General features: G+C 32.0%; 1 protein-coding gene across 1 annotated transcript in view; it reads right to left on the bottom strand.

Annotated features, from left to right (window-relative positions):
• Positions 1-1,305: 1,305 nt before the first annotated feature.
• LOC132720911 (uncharacterized) overlaps positions 1,306-21,041 on the bottom strand; it is a 38,995-nt gene continuing 19,259 nt past the window's right edge. The window contains exons 12-16 of the mRNA XM_060705145.1: positions 20,450-20,501; positions 15,485-15,583; positions 14,150-14,378; positions 2,135-2,876; positions 1,306-1,488 (exon numbers count right to left, since the gene is read on the bottom strand). Of these exons, the coding sequence (XP_060561128.1) occupies positions 1,306-1,488; positions 2,135-2,876; positions 14,150-14,378; positions 15,485-15,583; positions 20,450-20,501 (1,305 nt within the window). The remainder of the gene's footprint in view (positions 1,489-2,134; positions 2,877-14,149; positions 14,379-15,484; positions 15,584-20,449; positions 20,502-21,041) is intronic.

Here is a 21,041-nt window from a genome sequence, read left to right on the forward strand (position 1 = left end):
CCCCCTTTGATTGTGTTAAATCGTATTCCCCTCGTGAATACAACTTTACACATAAACAAGTCAATCATTACAGTAAATTTAGGTTATATGTCCTTAATAGTCTATCTATGTACAAATATCTATTTTTGTTGGATCCATATTAATGAATGATTAATTAACCCTATATACTCGTAATGTGTCTTTGTAATGAAACATAACAAAGTCAAATATTACAAAGAAGAAGTTAACTCAAGATTCACATTGAACAGTAATCAAACAAAAACTGTTCTTCAATCGTTTGTTTGCAACATTGTGAAAATTGTTTGTCTTTAGTGTAAAAATGACTAACATTTTATTTAAACAACATATATAAGACAACAAAGCATAGTCAAGAACAAACGCTATGCATTTCACTTAATTATCATTTGAAGCTCATGAGAAAAAATATTTCAGAAATATGTACTAAGATTTTAGAAAAAAGAAAAATGGTTAAAGATTCAAGTCATATAATACGTGTTATGTGCGATTAATGACTGATTTTTCAGTATTATCAACTACATTTCTACTGCATTACTAACGCAGTAAGGGCTATTAATGCATATTTTGACCACTTTTTGGTAATTTACGTGGGTTGTAAGTGCCATTGATAATTGTGTAAATTGCTTCCTCTTGGTTATTTCACAGTATTTTACATTCAAATATATTTTCAAAATTTTCATGAAAATTAGCATGAATCTGGAGGCGTGCTGCTTTAAAATTAATGTAATAGTACCGATAATTGGAAAAGAATTTGCTCACAGTATTATAATCATTAAAATATGTACTTCAACGTTGCATAAACGTTAGGTTAAACACATACCCGGGAATGAAACACCTTAAGTCTTTCAGACTTTAACATTAAGTAAAGTAACAATATATATGTACGTAACAGAAATAATGAAATTGCAAAAAATAAATTTGTGTTATATTATCGGGTTGTTTTTTGTTGTTGTTTTTTTTTAAAGAAACAGAAGGAAACAATATAAACTTGAAATGAAATAGCTTGAGAAATCTGAAATTTATTATGGGTTAAGAAATTCACAGAATTTATGGAAGAACGATCCTGTGATGCTTTCTTACTCCGTTTCCATATCTTTGAAGAATCGATTTTCTTCTTTTTGATATCGTTCATCTTACTTTTTACTATTTCTTGTCCGTCCTCTGCTTTGTTGCTTATTCCTTTTTCATAATTTGCAGCGCTTTTTGATGCTCTTCTTCTCCTATAGGGTTATATTCCTTTGTATCAATTTTGCAAGTTTGACTGAAACATCTATTGGTTTGCTCACTTTAAGTAGACTGGTCGGATGAGTTTTGTTTGCGTCTGGGTTTGTATTCGTCTATGTTTTCCTCAGATTCCTTCATGTATGAACTTGCTTCCATAGAAAAACCCGTTGGACTGTTAACTTTGAAATACTTCTTGGCATCTTTCTCTTTTGCAACAATGTTGCTTTCACTTTTGTCATCTTTATCCTGAAATGTACATTTATTTGCAAAGTGTTTGTTTGAAAAATAAAATCATCTTATTGAACAAAGAAGTTGCCAACATATTCCTTAAATGAGTCCTGTTTTTTCAGGTAAGGTGGTATTATATATAATAATAATTATCCATTTACCTCAAAGTGGTTCATTATTGAGCAATGCCATAATTCAACTATTTAATTTAATAAACTGTTCTTATTTTATTTCTTACATATCAGACAAGCGTTTCAACTGTTCACAACACCCACTTCTCATGTAAAATTAGTTATTACGGCGCATATTATAACTGAATTACGTGCTTAGGATGACGACATTTCGCAGCTATGAATGAAGTTGTAAATTCATACGCTTCTGTACGAAAAGTAAGTAGGCAAAACAAAAATAATGAAATAAAAAGAAACGTAACAGACAGGTGTATCAGGAAATCGAAAGCGGTTACTTGGAAGATCATCATTTACGCTCGTACAAGATAATCTGGTCTTTACCGGCAGCTAGTGTGAGATAATTCGAAACAATTAGCAATTCTTTTTCAGAAATCTGCAAAACTAGTTCATTTAATATAATTGAGCAAGTTACTGTGGGAATTGTTTATCTCAAAGCATACACACACACATATGTATTTTTAAACAAGACATACTTCCATGTGTTCAAATAACGGTGTTCCATTGAAGTTTATGAACATAAACTTTTCTGAAGTGGTAGAATCATATTCAGGATTCCTTTCTGTCAGATATTTTAGGAGTTTTGGCCGTGCAATGTTACCATAAAAAGTTAATTCTTCAAATGTTTCTTTTCTTAGACAAAGATTAATCCTTTCATCATTAATAACAAACAACGTTCCTTTTCCTTTGTTATTTACTTCGTGAGCTTCACAATACCCTGCTTGTGTGACCGACCATACTATTTTTTTCGCAACCTGACATTCGTTTGCTATAAGTTCTATAACAAAATTCATGTACATGTCATAGTCATTTCGACGAATTGGCATGAAATCTAAATGTAGATTTTCTTTTGCATTTTCAATGATATATTTTTCTGTTATACTCCGTTTAGGCTGTTGAGTTTGTGACTGATCTTTCTTTCGTTTTTTATTTTGCTCTCTATAGGATTCGTTTGATTGAACCGAAGTGAGCGTTTCATGACGATCGGATATTTCATTTCTAGTATACAAAGAACAGTATTGACAATGGGGTAATTGGAAACGTGTTGTTTCACTTGATCTGACATATAATTCTCTCCCGCAATTAGAGTTGCCTGGTTCTTCATCATTATGCAATGCCATAAACTGCTGTAATGAAGTGTTGCTCCTAAATGTTGGCTCAAATTTGCTCGGAAGTAAAGCAGCATAACGTTGTTTTTTTTCTTTCATAGGCGGATTCCTTATAGAAAAAAGAGATAAAACTCCCAATTGATTATAAAATACCAAAACATATAAATGATTCATATTGTCTTAATGGTTTATAATTACTTTGCCTAAAATAAACGATAATATAACTGAACACTATAATCAATTTTGTTTGTTATATCTGAACAACCAAAGATGATTAAATTTACTGAAAGATCATTGAATGTCAACAGCACAAGACTGAGAAATTCTCAAAGGGCCCGTTTTACTAACATTTCGTAAGATTTTCGTTAGTATTTTCGTAACTTTACGCTTACGTTTAAACTTACGTAAATCGTTAGTGTGTTAAAAATAACGTTCGTAAGTTTTTTCTTAAACTTACGTTAAAATAGTGCGTAACTCTTCAAAGAAGGTTTTTAAAATAAGTAAATAAGGAGGCGTTTTGGTAATATTTGATGACCGCAAAACATTTTTTTTTAAAAAGGCTAAACTGATTTGTTGTAGTCATCTACGGACACTCAGGAATGTTGCTCAGTAATTCGTATTTGAAGTGCATATTGTGCACACGGCAATCCATCACATAGTGGTTTCTCTCGATTTTAAATAAACACATTTATAGAGTAAAAAGGAAAACCCCATAATATGATCCATCATGGAAGATATTTAAAGGTGGTTTTTTGTTTGTTTGTTTTTTTGAGAGGCGAAAAAACTGTTATGTCCGCAAGTGAAAATGTGGATTTTTTTATCATTCTTATATGAAATATTAAGCTTATTCACGTAACTTACATTTTTTAATTATTGTTTTTTCTATTTATTTATTTCTATTTTATTGATTGATTTTATGCCTATCAAGTAAAGAAAACTCCTTTTAACGATTTTACACTAAAACATGCGAAAAATATGCGATGACACAAAAAACGCCACATGCAAGCAAAAGATATTAACGATTTAAGTCATCATTGCAGTGTAACTATAAAGTATTTTAGTGAAGAAGTGATATCTGAATATCTGCAATAAAAAAACTGAAACAGATATTTTAATGTACGTACATTTGCAAATCATACAATTCAATGAGCATATAAAATTCATCATCATTTTGAGATCCTCTCCTATTCCGTCTTCATTTACTTGATACAGTATTAAGCAAATGAAATTTACTCAGTTTCAGTTAATATTATATCGAGGGTTAACCGCAAGACTGTTGTTAGTCCTTCTTTATTTCATATAAGTTACTGCAGTTTTGCGGGCAACCCTCGATATGTCATTTATAAAATTCTCAATAAACCTACATATAGCATCAAAAGCTCGTGAAGTTAAAATAATATAGAACACTTAATAACTGATTTATAATACTTTGGGTCGATATCAACCACGACCAAGGGCGGTATGGGATACAAATATATTTTTGGAGAAGAAGAAAGTAATTAAAAGACTTTCGTCTTATAGCTGATAGGACGACTTCCATGTTCGTATATGTTTTTACTAAATTTAATTTTAACACAGATCTATATTTAGCTCCATGTCCGTAAAGCCACATTATCCTTTTCTTAGACTTTCCTTTGCAAGAACTGATTTCACCATTAAAATACGTATATTACCAATCACATCTGTCTCTTAAAATCTCGCTTTCCTACTATGCTATTATTCATAGACAATGTCAGTCTTACTTACGTAAGTTTTAAGTCAACACATTTTAAGCGTAACTTTACTTAAAAACTTCTTACTTACGCACATTTTAGTAAAACGCTTTTGCGTAAAAAATCAGACGTAAGTTAAAACTTACGAAAATCTTAGGCGTAAGTACGTTAGTAAAACGCTGCCAAGATGATTTTAAATTTTAAAAAATCACATAACTGAACAGTTTTTGCGATTCCGTCAAAATTATATGGAACAGCTATGAATACTTTTGAATGACGTCATATATTCTTTTAAAAAAATGTTACGCTTGGGTTATCGCGTTAATGAAAATTTGACAGTTTAAGTAGAGCTTTAGGATGTTATATTTGCGTAGCTTAATTATCAATGAGCTCAAAATTGGTAATTTTTGAAAATCAAGCTGATTGCTGGTTGTCTAGTTCAGCATTTGAAAATAATATCAAACAAGAGGGTCCAGAGGGCCCCGGATCGCTCACCTAAAAAGTCACAGTGGAGCCCCTTTCCACACAAGAAGCACAATTTGAAAACAAGGCACAGCTTAATCTAAACATTTTTTGTACTCCATCACCAAGGAAATTTTAGTGTAAAATTATTTCAAAATTGAATCAAAGGTTAAGATGTTGTTAAAAATGTGTTTCCTTATTTAAGAGGACAACTAGATGACCTTACATACTAGAAATCAAAGCACGACATCTTGTGATTTTTGAGGAGAAGAATTTTTAATATTTTCATAAATAACTTTAAATAAAACTAATGAGGCCCCTGGTGGACCCCTTTTGATCTCAGGAGAATGATTTGAACAATCTTCACAAATGACTATGGAAAGCCATGGCTGTCTGACATTGTTCTTTTACATTTTATGTAACCATTTGGATAATATATAAGTTCACTTCGATTATATATGAATTGAAAACACCTTCTTATTTAACCGGAATCCATTATATTAATCCACAGTTACAATATATGAAAACATACCGTCAGTGTATGAATCCGAGTAAGCAATATATAAGTTGATTTTCTCAATATATGATTCCAATTCTTCAATATATGGTACCAAAGTAGCCATGTATGGAATCAGTTATCCTTATATGAAACCGAATTATCAATATATTAATTCATTTTTTAATATATGTAACCAACTATCAATGTATGGAACCAAGGTAGAAATATATAAGTTGATTATCACTTTATATGATACCAACTATTCAATATATGGTACCAAAATAGCCATATATGGAACCAGATATCCTGATATTAAACCGAATTATCAATATATTAATTCATTTTTCAATATATGGAACCAATGTATCAATTAATGAAACCAAAGTAGAAATATATAAGTTGGTTATTACATTATATGATACCAATTCTTCAATATATGGTACCAAAGTAGCTATATATGGAACCAGATGTCCTGATATTAAACCGAATTATCTATATAATAATTCATTTTTACAATATATGAAACCAATGTATCAATGTATGGAACCAAAGTAGCAATATATGACTTGATTATCACTTTATATGATACCAGTTCTTCAATATATGGTACCAAAGTAGCCATATATGGAACCAGATGTCCTGATATAAAACCAAATTATCAATATATTATGTCATTTTTACAATATATGAAACCATTTTATTAATGTATGGAACCAAAGTAGCAGTATATAAGTTGTTGTTACATTCTATGATAGCAATTTTCATTATATGGAACCAAAATAGCCTATTTTCAAGTCAACAAGTCAAAGGCCGAGGTCACTGGGTTTTGTTATTACAATGCATACACATTTTTTCATGAAATCAATTATTATTTGACTGGTTATTTTTAAACTTTGCGAGTAAATTAACCTTGATGTGTCCTATTGGCCATGCCCATTTTTGATCAAAGGTAAAGGTCGAGATGAACTTATATTTTAAATATGTTTTTGTTAATGGTCAGTATGACTCAGTAGCTTAAATTATTACATACAACTCGTACATATATAACTAATAAGTTTTGCCTGCCAAGCCCATTTTAAGTGAATGTGACGTTAAATTCAAATATTTCCTTACTTGGAAAATGTGCAGTATGCAATCAGTGAAGCACGCTGGTCTCTTGACAGTCAACAAGGAATATTGGCGCGAAACTGTAATACCGGTGCAAGGATAGAACAGCCTTTAAAAAAATCCCGTCAATATAATGACATTTTGGTTCCATATATTGCTACTTTGGTATCATATATTGAAGAACTGGTATCATATAATGTGAAAATCAACTTATTTATTGCTACTTCGTTACATACATTGATAAACTGGTTTTATATATGTAAAATTGGTTTAATATATTGATAATTCGGTTTCTTTCATATAAGGGCATCTGGTTCCATACATGACTTACTTGGATCCATATATTGAAGATCTTGTATCATAGAAGAAGAAGCTTTATTCTTTCATAAATCTCACAATACACAATTGACAAAGCCATTATAGCTCACAGTGACATTTTGGTATATACACTTTTGTATTAATATTGGCATTGGTCAACAATAAATCTGTCAATAAATAAACAAGAATATATGTGAAAATAGTAAGATGCAAGAAACAGGATATACTACTCTTACAAAATTTAAATGCTTTTGTTTCGTAATTACTTCCCTTACATTTCAAAATATCTAATACAAAAGAATATGTCTGAGACTCTTTCTGAAAGTGTGACTGTTTTAAAAATATTTGTTTTTGTTAATAATTGAATCTTAAATGTTTATCAAGATTGATATAAAATATAAACTAAATATGAAACATTATTTTGCATCTTCTTATTTTTGGTATTATTTGTATAAACTATTTTCTAACATGTCAGTACGTACTTACGTACTTAAATATTATATCTACATCTTCTTATCTCAAATGCTTTATATACATATACAGATAAATTTCTTATTACTTTAACATTTTCTGATGAAAACAATTCTATCGTTTTAAACATGCTTGGTCGAACTCTGTAGTATCTATTTATATATTTATCTCTAATTGTGTCATACATGTTACACTCAAAAAGGAAATGAAATTCGTCTTCGAATTAATTACATGATATGCAAAGTCTATTTTCTCTCACAGTTCTATTCCATCGGCCACATTCTATATTTAATCGATGTGAGGATCCTCTCAATCTACATAATGCTTTTCTATATTTATTAACATTAATTATTTTAAGGTATGGTTGAAAACCAAAACTACATATAGATTTATAAAAAGTTGCTCTCTCATATAATGTGGTAATCAAGTTATATATTGATATTTCGGCTCCATACATTTATAAAATGGTTTCATATATTGTAAAATTAATTTATATATTGATAATTCGATTTCATATAAGGATATCTGGTTCCATACACGGCTATTTTGGTACAATATATTGAAGAATTGGAATAATATATTGAGAAAATCAACTTATATATTGCTAACTTGGTTTCATACACTGACGGTATGGTTTCATATATTGTAACTGTGGATTAATATAATGGATTCCGCTTAAATAAGAAGGTGTTTTCAAGTCATATATAGTCGAAGTTAACTTATATATTATCCAAATGGTTAAATAAATTGAAAAAGAACAATATCAGACAGTCATGGCTTTCCATAAATGACCACAAGATGTTGCAATATACCAAATATTAAAGCTCTAGGCCTATATAACTCAAAGTAAAATTGATGACTTCCTGGAGGAGCCGCTTTTGACTCAAGGGGCATAATTTGAAGAATCTTTGTAAAGGACCATTTGATGATGCTACATACCACATCAAGACTTTCAGCATTGTACATTTTAACAAGAAGATTTTAAATTTTCCTATATTACTCTATATTAATCCGATAAGCCCCCTGGCGGGTTCCTTTTTACCCTAGGGGCATAATTTGAAAATCCTTTTAGAGGACTTCTTGATCATGTTACACTCCAAATATCAAGGCTCTACACCTTGTGGATTCTGAAAAAAATTAATGTTTCCCTATATAACTTTATATAAAACTGATGAACCCCCTGGCGCGGCCCCTTTTGACCCTAAGGACATAATTTGAACAATCTTTGTAGAGGACCACTAGATCATGTAACATACCAAACATCAAGGCTCTACACTTGTCTAGCTGACTGTTGATTGTGTAGCTCAGCACTCGTTTTGAATTTATATTAAAAACAAAATGATATCGAATGCTGAGCAGAAAGTCGATTGTTCAGGTCAACAGGTGTAATTTTCAATGTCAAGCTGGTTATTGTCTACCTCGTTTTGAAATTACATTTGAAACTAAAAATATCGAATATTGAGCAATTGTCGATTGTCTAGCTTAAGATTGGTAGTTGTGAATATCTTTCTGATTGTTGATTGTCTAGCTCATCATTCGGTTTGGAATAACATTGTTAACAAACAAATGTCAAGCGATGAGCTGAATGTCGAATGTCTCGCTAAAAATTTGTGATTTTGAATGTCTAACAGCTAATTGCTGATTTTCTAGCTCAACATTCGTTTGGAAACTTCAGTGTTTACTTACTCACGAATATCAAATGTTCATCCAGATATTGACTGTTTAGCTCAACATTGGAAATTTTAAATACTGACGAATATCGAATGCTGAAATGAATGTTGTTTGTCTAGCTCAACGTTGGAAATGTTGTATGTTAAGCTGTTTGCTGATTGTTTAGCTTAACATTCGTTTTGAAATGATATTAAAATTAATGCTAAATAATGTCATAATAATGATGAATTGTAATCGATTCTCTAATTTTGATTTTAAAGCTGATTGTTTATCTTCTATATAAACATTCGTTTTGGAATAACGTTGTTAATAAACGCATACAAAATACTGAGCTGAATGTTGATTGACTAGTTCAAGATTTGTAGTTTTGTATGTCTAGCGAATTGTTGATTTTCTAGATTAACATTCTTTTTAAGTTATGCATGCATTTAAAACTAGAAATATCGAATGTTGAGCTAGTTCTCGATTGTTTAACTCATCATTGATACTATTTAAAGTCTAGCTAAACATTCATTCTGGAAATACAACGTTATCTCACGAATATCGAATGTAAAGCTGAATATCGATTATCTTGCTCAACATTGGAAATTCAAAATGTCTTGTTAATTGTTCAATTTGTACCTGAACAATCGTTTTGAAATTATTTTAACCCTTTACTCTATAGATAATTATTTTAACTCCCTTAAGTGTAAATGTAAATTTTCAATAAACTACATTCACAAGCAATAATACTTAAATATTTATGGAAACTTTAAACAATTCATTTTTTTTTGCATTAAAAAGTTCTTAATATTGAATAAGTCTTAGTAAAAAGGATCTAAGTCACTTGATAATTACAAGAAGTATTACATTGAATAATAACCCAAACTGAGATTTATTTTTATATTCCAATTATTAAACCCAATGCAGCACAATACTGGAAATGATTATGTTATCAGGTTATGTTGACAAAATTGAATAAAATCACTGGAACTCAGGGAGTCAAGAGTATAGCGGTGCGATACTCCTTTAAGCGAGGTGAAATCATGCGATACGGACTAATGGCAGATTTATTCGTGTAAACACACGTCAGAGGGAGTGTATTTTATTAATTTTTTAATAAATCTTGGATTACAATTGCATATTTTGTATTGAAGATGTAAAGAAATGACCGACACGCATTTTATCAACATTAAAGAGGCTTGAATTCATAATTTAGAAAAAGTTATTGAAATTCAATGTAAACTGACGGCAAATAGTTTGTATCAGTGAATAAAATCGCTTAAAGCAAGCTTTAATTAATATAGTTAAATTCATTTTATTCTATAAGGGTAATCATAATTGAGTTGCATAGCAAAAACTTTTGTGCTCCGATATACATAGACGCCTATTGGTCAAAACATTTAAGTGTACGCTGGATTTTGGTGCCATAAAATAACTGTACGCTGTTTTCCTATGATTATAGTAAGAGATCTACCGTTTCATCTATATCAGTGTTTCTATTTTCAAGAACTAAATTTTAATAATCAGATATCTACCCGTGATAATTAGGAGTTGGAAAAAGTAACGTTTACTCTAAGATATTAGATAACTATATTTCTTTTCATCTTTCAATTTTTAACAACGTTCATAGCTACTGTATCTTCATTCCAAAAATGTGTCGCCCTTTTCAACAATAAGAGTCTTGTTTTTTGTACTGTATCTTGTTTGTGATTTATTTTTCCATTAGTAGGCAAAAGTAGAACTACTTTCAAGCCTGTATAATGAAAGTGCCACAATGGCTTTAATCTTTGACCTAAAATGACATTTAACAAAAAGGGGTCATCTAATAGGCTTTTGTCAATGTTCATTTTTATTTTCTTAAAAAAATATATGACACATCCAACCCATAGCAGGAAATCAAACCAGTATTTTTTTCATACAATTTCAAGTGTCATTGGGAAAAAAACAACAACAAAACAATTTATTACATGTACTTCTCAAGGTATTGAATGAACATAAGAACAGTAGGGGGCGTTTTTTCCGACCAGTGCATGTAATACAATAGAAGATCCACTTCTTATATGTTGCTTTTTTAATTAAAGTTATTTTTTTCTGATAACCTAAATATGTAATTAATAATAGAAAAAGATATATTAAATTATAAACCGTTTCTGAATGAATGGAATAAACAAAACGAATATTATCGCCACCATTGAATATTTGATAGAATTTCAAGTTTCTGTGCAATAACTTATCTAATTTTAATATTTAACCTTTGTGAGAAAAGAATATTAAAATTAACAATATCATAGTGTGTGTGTTGTTTTAATTGACACTGTGATTAACATACAAACACAAAACTTGATATTTCATCAATATTGAAGAAGAATGTACTGTAATGAGGAAGTCCCCGTCGCTACAGAAAAACACACCAAAATGTGTGCGTTCAGATGGTTTATCGGACCAAATGTTAGGCCTACAGTAAGAAAACTGGAAATTTGTATATATTTTCGGATAGATAATGAAAACTACTGTTGTATATCGTTTTGTTATCACAAATTAATATATTGGGACTTAAACTAATCGAATATATCGTTTAAAAACTACTGATACAGTATTCGTTTGCATGTGCATATCAGGTTGACGGTTGAATTTGCAGCAACAAATACCTCAATAACTTCTTCAATACTATAAAATTGAGTATTTCATTTTGATGGTCATGCACAATTGAAAGTTCTGATTAGCATGCACAATGCTATTCTTCACGAAATTACAATGGAAAACAAATATTTGAAGAAAAAACATGCTCATACCCACTTTTGTTTTCGCTTTCATGGGCCATTATTCCGTATCACATGATTTTACCTCGCTCAAAGGAGTATCGCAGCGCTATACGTTGACACCCTGACCCTGTGCATTAAGAATTAATGCAAATTTTGCCTACCAGTTCTTTTGTTAAAAGCGGTCTAGCAAATCTCTTTCCGAGCGCTTAACAGCTGTGCAAATATATACCGACCTGTTTTTGTTCTATTGTTATCTATACAAAAGAAAATACATGTATGTGAAGTCTAGAAACACGTGCATTTAAGATTAGCATTACATAATTACCGTGTACGTATATCCCGTAACGCAAGGTTGTTTAAATTATGCAGGAAAGCTAATTTGTGCAAATTTATGGGATGACCACTTCGCATAGGAAAAAAGACAGATATATATTTTAAATTAGAAAAGAAATAGCTCATTCGACTGCTAGGACATTATATTCTAGCTCTTCTAATATATATTTCCATAATAGTTTTTGCTTTTAATTAAATTTGTGAGAAAAATGTTCTGGCTACCGTTCTTTTGCTTCGCCGATATTAATCGTACAATAACGCATATTAACGTTTTATTTATAGTTATACGGCGTACAAATAGCTCATCGTTGGTTATATTCCATGCCACTGATAGTCAATCGTCTAGATCACCATTCTTTATGTCAAATGATAAGCTGTATGTCCTTTGTCTAGCTCGACATTCGCTTTTTACTTACAAATATCGAATGTTTAGCTTAATGTTGATCGCCTAGCTAAACATTGAATGTCGATTGTCGATTGCTTATTATCCTTTCAAGCAATTGCAAGTTTCAACAAAATTCTCTGTTAAAAGCACATAAATTCATAAAATTGTTCATTCAACTTTACGACTTCGTATATCTTTGGCATGACGTCATATGTGCTATATATCACAATAGCGGGAAGCCGTTCTGAATCTAGTTTAACAGTTTTTTTCTGTAAACATATTTTCATTATGTGGCAAATAAAACTTTACGTTCGTAAAGCTTCATTACTAAATTGGTTAGCTTTGTTGAATTTCACATATAATAAAACCACACGTGATTAATTTAATATATTGCTATGCCTTATAAGATAATATAGTCTAAAAATACATCATCTCAAAATGCGACATTACTTTGCCTGGTGATATTTCTAAACGGTAAAAGGTATGATGCCGGTGCCGAGTTTAAGTTATAAATTATTATGTTTTACATCTTTCTTGACTTTTAATTTGTTTGGTACAATAAAAGTAACATTATATTTCACTGATGGTCACTGTACAAGGCAATGTAAGTCAAACCAATGCCAAGGCTGAAATGGGTCTCTATTTGGTGTGATATCTATATACTAAGGTCGCCACAGACATAGAGAATAATAGGTTGGTGCCGTGGATGGAGAAAGTTTTTCTGACGAGGCGGAGGAATTTATTGGGTAAGCCGAAGGCGAACCCAATAAATTCCGGAGCAGAGCCAGATAAACTTTCTCCATCCACGGCACCAATCTATTATTCTATTTATCCTGTCACCGTTTTTTAAAGAATTTTATTAGGCAAACTACCTTTTATCACACTATCGGAAATGTTTCTATATAAACGAAGAAGGACCGAAGCGTGCATTATACTACAACAATGCACTCGCCGTTCTTATTATCTCCCTGTGTATTTTCACATTGAGGGCGCCATTTTGTTTGAAAAATGTGATAAATAAAAACAATTTTTTGTCGAATTTTGTTGTGAAAACTATCTAGAATGAAAGAAAATGGTCTAACTAAGAAAATGAATTCGAACACCAAAAGTCGTTAACGCTGTACAGACGTTTAAAGTATTGTTTACGTGACGTCACAATGTAGCGCCAAACAGCACGTGCAAAACAATCAAATTAAGTACGCTATTTTAATGTCGCAACGTTATTGGCATCAACGTTTCCAAAATTCGTTATTCTACATACAGAAGATTTAACGACAGTTTTTTTCATACCACTGGAACGGCCTGTAAAGTACGTTTCTATTGGAAACTCTGAGGCGAAAACAAATGTAACAACAAAATACAAAGTCCAACATTATAATAATAATCCTGTTTTTTTCTTGAAAACTAGTCCGGCAAAATGCATACCACGTGATCAAGTGCCGTACGTCAGTAAAAATATACGGCACCTTATATCGGGCCGAAATTGATACAAGTGACAGGATAAATGAATATTATAAATGTCTTTTAAAACAAAAACCCATTGAATATAAATCGATATAATTCAAAATAATACTAATTCCTACCTAATAAATGTGTTAACCATAATTTTCTTGTAATCTGATACACATATTTTTACATTTATTCTGATAAAACTTATATATTTAGCAAAACAAATCAAACCTTTCGATAGAAAGAACTAGGTCTGAAGCTTTTTTAGCCTCTATAGTCGCAGAAACAGCATCTTTAATATGTCCAAAGGTTGCATTTGTCCTGCCCACATTGTCAAGCCATTTCATGAATACTTTAATGTAAGCGTGAATGACCCCACCTTCTGTATGCTGATTCTTTGCTTCTCGCTCAATTTCATTAACTGTATAATAAACGCTTCTAACCATCTCCTGACAATTGCCTACAGACGAATGTAATAATATTAAAGCATTTATTATATTTCGGTTTAAACATGTTTATTTAAAGTTACATTAAATAAATTTCATAAAAAAAGAAATAGCGACATTTCATTAATAAATTGGGTTTCATATCGACTCCAGATCTAATTTTGGTGTCCAGACAACAAAAATGAGTTTACTGAGCATAAAAATGTGCAACCTCATTGTGGCGAATTCGGAAGTACAATTTCTGTTTGCATGAGAAACTCCGCCTTCAGATCATCCATACATCAATATTAAAATAACAAACATGACTATAAGTAGCAGTCCTATTTTAACGGTATATTTCTGCATTGTAACGGATATTTTCATACAAATTTAATCTTTTCATGAGATGATTATCTTTGGTGAACCACAGGCCTAGTGCGCCGTGAAGCTTAAACGGTAAAAGTGTGTTTGCACAAGAAAATCTTATATTTGCTGTGTTCGGATAGCAACTATAACACCGTGACGTAGCGCATACACGTGCTGATTATAGTCTTCATTTGATTGTTAAAATCCGTATACGAACTTTAGTGTTACCGTGGGGTTTTCCATTTCAAATCCTAATTTATGAACAATATTTGATGAGATTTACAACGATACTGTTAAAAAGGTTAATGGAACTGTAGAATGCTTGGTTTTTAGGCCGACGGCAAAAATATTTTAACATATTTATTTAATGCAGCTTTAAGCTCGATTGCAAAACAAACTCTTGCAACTTATTTTAATCACTTTCGAGCCCGATTCCTGGAATCAACCATAACTGGTGTCATATGAAGAAACATGGTCGTGACCCGAGTAGGGCTTGAACCCATGATCTCTGGGTTGAGAGGCAGACACCTTAACCAATGTGTGTTTTATTATATGTCTGAACACTATAAAGGAAGATATTACTATACCCTATAAAATTTCTATTATTTTGCCTATCTCTAGATAACAGAAAACTTTTTGACTACAAAGCAATTAAATGATAGGATGAGAAAAATATAATATTTCATTGTTTCATAAAAATGATTTACACAGATTACTTAAGTGTCAGACTATCCTGAAGTGGGTTTTTAGATATGTCTAATTTATACAGGCTTACTGAGTAAATGAAATGCAAATAATTTCCAGCGTGTTGCAGGTAACGATCTTGATAACTGTATGAAAACATTTGTCCAGTCAATTTGTAATTCAGGGGTACCTGAAAATAAAAATTTATATTAGCTAATCCAAAAATGTTGCATCATGTTATATGACATGAGTAATAAACACTGTGTGGCAAAGATAAAAAAGAGCACTCATCAAGCAAATGGCTTTTCCATGAAAACAACCTAACTGATGTTTTAACGCGTATTTAATCATTTTAAGGTATACATTTACTGCTATCAATATCAATTTCGTCTGGTACATTGTGTGTCAGGTTGGAATATTATGTTGTTTCACCAACAATTTAACTTTTGATAAATGTGTTTTCATGAATGCATTCTTACTGATGTTTTAATGTAACTGATATCCATTCTTGTAAAATTTATTTACACGGTATCAGAGGGTATATTACTGGACAATAGTACATATCATTACTTCATACTTATTATCAGGCACTCAATGGCAAACACGTGACACGAACGTTACATTAAAGAGTATGACGCTGAAAAACGTTTTAGTACAATATAAACTATTAAATGACACAGAAACTTTTAAACGAGGAGAATATGATTAAACATTTAGAAATGTGTCGTAACACCACGAATGCCCCCTCCCCCGCATATTTAGTTCCAAATTTGTTTGGAATTTGTTTGTACAAACCATTTTGTTCAGCCCTTAAACGATTCAATGTTAACACAAACAATTTCTTTACAAAGTTCAAGACCCTGAAACTATTCAGTGTTAACCTTTTGAAAATTGGATATTGCATATGCACGCCTACTAAACAGTGGCTCTTTCACATTTTGTTGATCTGTTTAAATCTGAGCCATCGCCACTTCTGTTGTAGAACCATCGAACAAAACAAAGCAGAAAAAAGTAAACATAGTTTGTAAAAATACCCTATTTTTAAAAATATTCTTGTTTTTTTAAGCGAAGAATGCTATGCCACGTAGATCATTACCCTCATCAGTATGCATGCAATTTCGATACGAAATACCCCAAAATGACTTTGCAAGAACTTTAACCAAATATTACGTTGAGACACATCTTTAGTGATGTAAATGTCTGCCTAATTTATCTTGCATAGAACATGATCCTAACCTACACTTTAGCTCAACACAAAAAATATTTCAAAGAGCTTAGTTAAAAGTACACATTGTTCATACAACTTTTACGACTCCATAAAAACGCATATCCTATGCATGACGTCATATGTGCTATAGAACAATAGAGTGAAGTCGTTCTGTACCTAGTGTTACAGTTTTTTTTCTTGTAAACAGTTCATATTTTCAGAATTGCAAATAAGCAGAAAAAGGGAAACATAGTTTGTAAAAATATCCGTTATATCTGTGATATGTAGGCTTCCTAGGGGGAAGGTGCTAGGGGGCGTGAGGGATGTTGCACTCATTCATTATCCCTCATGTACAGACTCAATCAAACCGAGTCTGCAATTGTTATGTAATTTCGTTGTGATTAATGCTTCCGAGAGATCACTTTGTTTCGAGATTTTTTAACCTCAGACCCCCTTTCTAAATTCCATTTTTCTTAGTTCCGCCCATTGTTTTCTCTTTTTTTGGCACACGTATTCTTACGGGGTATATGTTTCTCAATTAATTAGATTCGCTAGAGCGTGTAGCAACGTGGAGATTTCAACGAGCGGAATATTTTCATTACCAGCAAGCTTCTAAAACAGGGCTACCGCTATCATAAAATAGATAAAAACAGAATCCCTAAAGAAAGCCCAACACGGCAAAATTGTAAAATGTTACAGGCTCGGTTTGATAAGCCTGTTCATGGACGGTACTGGAAAGTGCAATATACCGTCCTCGCCCAATAGCATCGGCTTAAGCAGAATTCATATTTTAAATATGAAAAATGGTGAAATTTTGACATTTGAAACATCCGCAGATGTGTTCATACGACGGTTATCATGGAACCTTCAATGTGACACAGTAATGTCATTCCATGAAAAGCGGCGTATGTTCCCCAAGTAAAAGAATGCATGTGCCCTAAAAGAGAAAACAATGGGCGGAACTAAATAAAATGGAATTTTGAAAGGGGATCTTAGGTTATGAAGCCTGCATATCACAGACAAGACGTCAAAAGACAAATTGAAAAAGCAGGCAACATATCCTAAGGGTGATTATACAGTATTCAAGTAGGAATACTGGAACCACCCCGAGTTAAAAAAAAAGGCCAAATACAAGAAACTAAAAATACCATCTAAAATGTATACACAACAATAATGTCGTGCTGAACGATCTTCAAGGATCGAAAATATAACATCATTGATTAGATGTACGGAGAGACTTTTTACACACGGCACATATAATACGGAAATATTTTACAAAATTTTTCAATCGTAATTTTGATTTAATTAATTTCTAAATAAATAGTGATTTAAAAATACTTCTGTGACAAGTGATTAGCCAGTCTGGTTTGTATGGCAATGTGTTTTACAAACTTTGTAAGATTTTGGGTCAAGGTAATTTTTCTGCTGTTTTTACTAAAATAATTAAACGTTTTATTAAAAGAGGTTATGACCCTACTATTTCAAGTATTTTACAGTTGAACACTACGCTTTCCTATTCAGATTACATCTGATGGACCAATTGGGAGACTCTTTGATGGACAGTTCTTAAAGCCATTTAGGCCTGATTAGCCTTAATGTTCGTCTTCTGGTTTGCTTCGTCGGGCCTTTGTAGGTGATTTTCTTGTTGCTATGTCTTTCATTAAGACATTATGTACTTTGTAATGGTCATTGGGTTTACTTTTATGTTTATACATGATCAGTTTTTGTTTTACTTATTTCACCTTTTATAATTGTAACAACTGTTAGAATTTTACTTGGCGAGGATTCATTTTATTTACACTGTGTTGTTAATAGGAACATGGTGGAGCTAAGAGTTAGGTTTGGTGCACCATTAACTGGTTTAAACTCCCCAGCAGTACTTATGCTGCTGACCGTTCCTAAGCGGCACCCCTCTGTGTTCCTCAGATGTATATCTTATTGTTTCATACTGTCTTAGTGACACTTTGGTTTGTGCCCCTTGTTGTTTTCTCGTCTTCGATAAGTATCTTCACTTTTGCCCCTAGTTTTATTTCTTTACTTCGCCCCTTCCCCCTTCCTCGAATTTCCTATCCCCTTCCCCTAATTTCCTTTCCCCTTCCCCTTTTACTTTGTGGGCCTGTTAATGACTCATTTAATTGTTTTCTTTGATTTTGATTTCATTGTCGCTTGCTGTTGTTTCGTCTTATGTGTCATTTTGGTGATAAGTCTGTCCGTGCTCTCCTTTGCGCCCTGTTCTGTTTTTGTTTAGGTTCCTCCTGGGCTCCTTGCCACTGGTCGTGTGGGGAATGAGTTCATTGAACGCCGCCTTTCCTTGTTGATCTTGTTTATCATATTTTGACCTGGGCATTTCTTTGACATATCCATATGTTAAATTTGAGCTGAATTCGTACAACTGTTGGGAGGATAATTAACGTAAACTGAAAATTCCTTAATTAATTCAAAGTTTCAGGGGCATCACTCTTGCAAATATTATTAAATCATGACCGAATTCGGACTTGACCTGCATATTTATTGACATATCCAGTTAAATGTGTACAGCTGTTGGGGAGATAATGAACGGAAATTGAAAATTTCTTCTTTTTTCAAAGTTAAAGAAGGATAACAATGTCAAAAATCATCAAACCATGACCAAATTCAAACCTTACTTTGGCATATCTTTGACATAACCATTAGTTAAATTCGAGATGAATTCGTACTACTGTTTGGTAGATAATGAACGGAAAATAAAAAAATCGTGTTTTAAGTTAAAGGGACGTTACTCTTCACAAAATCATCGAACGATAACCAAATTCAAACAAAACCTCCGTTTTCCTATGATATATCCATATAGAACGCCGCCTTTCCTTGTTGATCTTGTTTATCATATTATATTGAATGTGTGCAACTGTTGCCAATATAATGAACGGAAATTGTTGACGACGGAATGACAGAATCACGGAACAGAGTTACACTATATTCTCTAGCCATTTCATGGTGGGGCATAAAAAGTAAAAACATACAGGATTTAGAATTTTGTTTTCACTGATTTTCAATTTGAAAAACGTAAAAAAACACACAATTACGGCGGAATAGAAAATGATGCAGGGATTGCTCTTCGACATTCAAATTGGGCAAAATTCGTCTTTTCCCTAAATAAACATTTTTATTTCAACATGTTTATTTTATAATTATGTCAGCATTACTTGCTTTTAGTTCATTTGTTTACAACTTAAATGAAAGCCCATATACAACACACACCTATCTCGACTTGTTTCCGGCTGCTAGAACTCTTTAATCAATCCAGCCGAATAACGTTATGGCCATTAAAAGTAACTTCATTTTATGATATCTTAATTTGTTTTCGTCGTTTTCGTAACAATATGATTTTCCATACCACTCTTCTATCTGAATGACTGTCAACAAATGTGTAATTAAATACGAATTATTACTACGAACAAAAAATATCTTTAAATGTACTCGACCATGATAAATTTAGGCTAAAAGTAGGTAACAGATGAATTAATCTGTGCATTTTGTGGAAACTTTTTTGAACTGGGGGATTGGCATTGTAAATACACACATTCAATGCTAAATTGCTGTTGCAGTGTTAGGTGCTCGAAAAAAGTCACCGTATTAGGACCGGGAAATGCATGTATATCTTCTGTTGGCAAATAAAGCCTTATTTAGATTTAAATCTCCGGCAAAGAACTTTCTTAAATTAACATTTCAGGCAATATCTGCGACAAAATTACTAAAAACCTGCTTATTGGCCGACATTCAAGTCGAAAACAAACAGCATACAGCCTAAAGATAAACTTATCATACTTTGATATTTACAGGCTCAAAATAAAAAAGGAAGTATTTACTTACCTAAAATACTTTCACTCAATTTTTCATTGGCCAACAAAGCCTTTATGTGACTCTGCAGTAAAAGAAAATCAGTATTATACGTATTTTTGTTAAGAATACTCTTTACTTTTCATTTAATTAAGGTCACAAACATATTTTGTTAATATCAATTTCAGTGTATCAAATACACATAACAGTATGATATTAGCATGAATTAAATCAACAGCCGATTTCAGTAATATCTATAACTCTTTGCTGGATAATATTACTTGGACATGTTGGTACGGAATGCCGTTAGGGCCATTGCCTATGAATATGTTGATCTGAAACGCGATAGTCGATAGTACGATGGTGAAAACTCGAAATCACAAAACTACGATGGTGAAAACGCGAAAGCACGATGATGAAATCGCGAAAGTACGATGATGAAAACGCGACAGTACGATACAACGATGATGAAAACGCTATAAAATATCGTGTTTTCACCATCGTACTGTCGCGTTTTCACCATCGTTGTTTCGTGATTTCGCGTTTTCATCATCGTACTGCCATGTTTTCATCATCGTACTATCGGGTTTTCACCATCGTACTATCGCGTTTTCACCATCATACT

The sequence above is a fragment of the Ruditapes philippinarum genome, unplaced genomic scaffold (assembly GCF_026571515.1).
Source record: "Ruditapes philippinarum isolate M1 unplaced genomic scaffold, ASM2657151v2 ctg715_1_1_1_1, whole genome shotgun sequence".
NCBI lineage: Eukaryota > Metazoa > Mollusca > Bivalvia > Venerida > Veneridae > Ruditapes > Ruditapes philippinarum.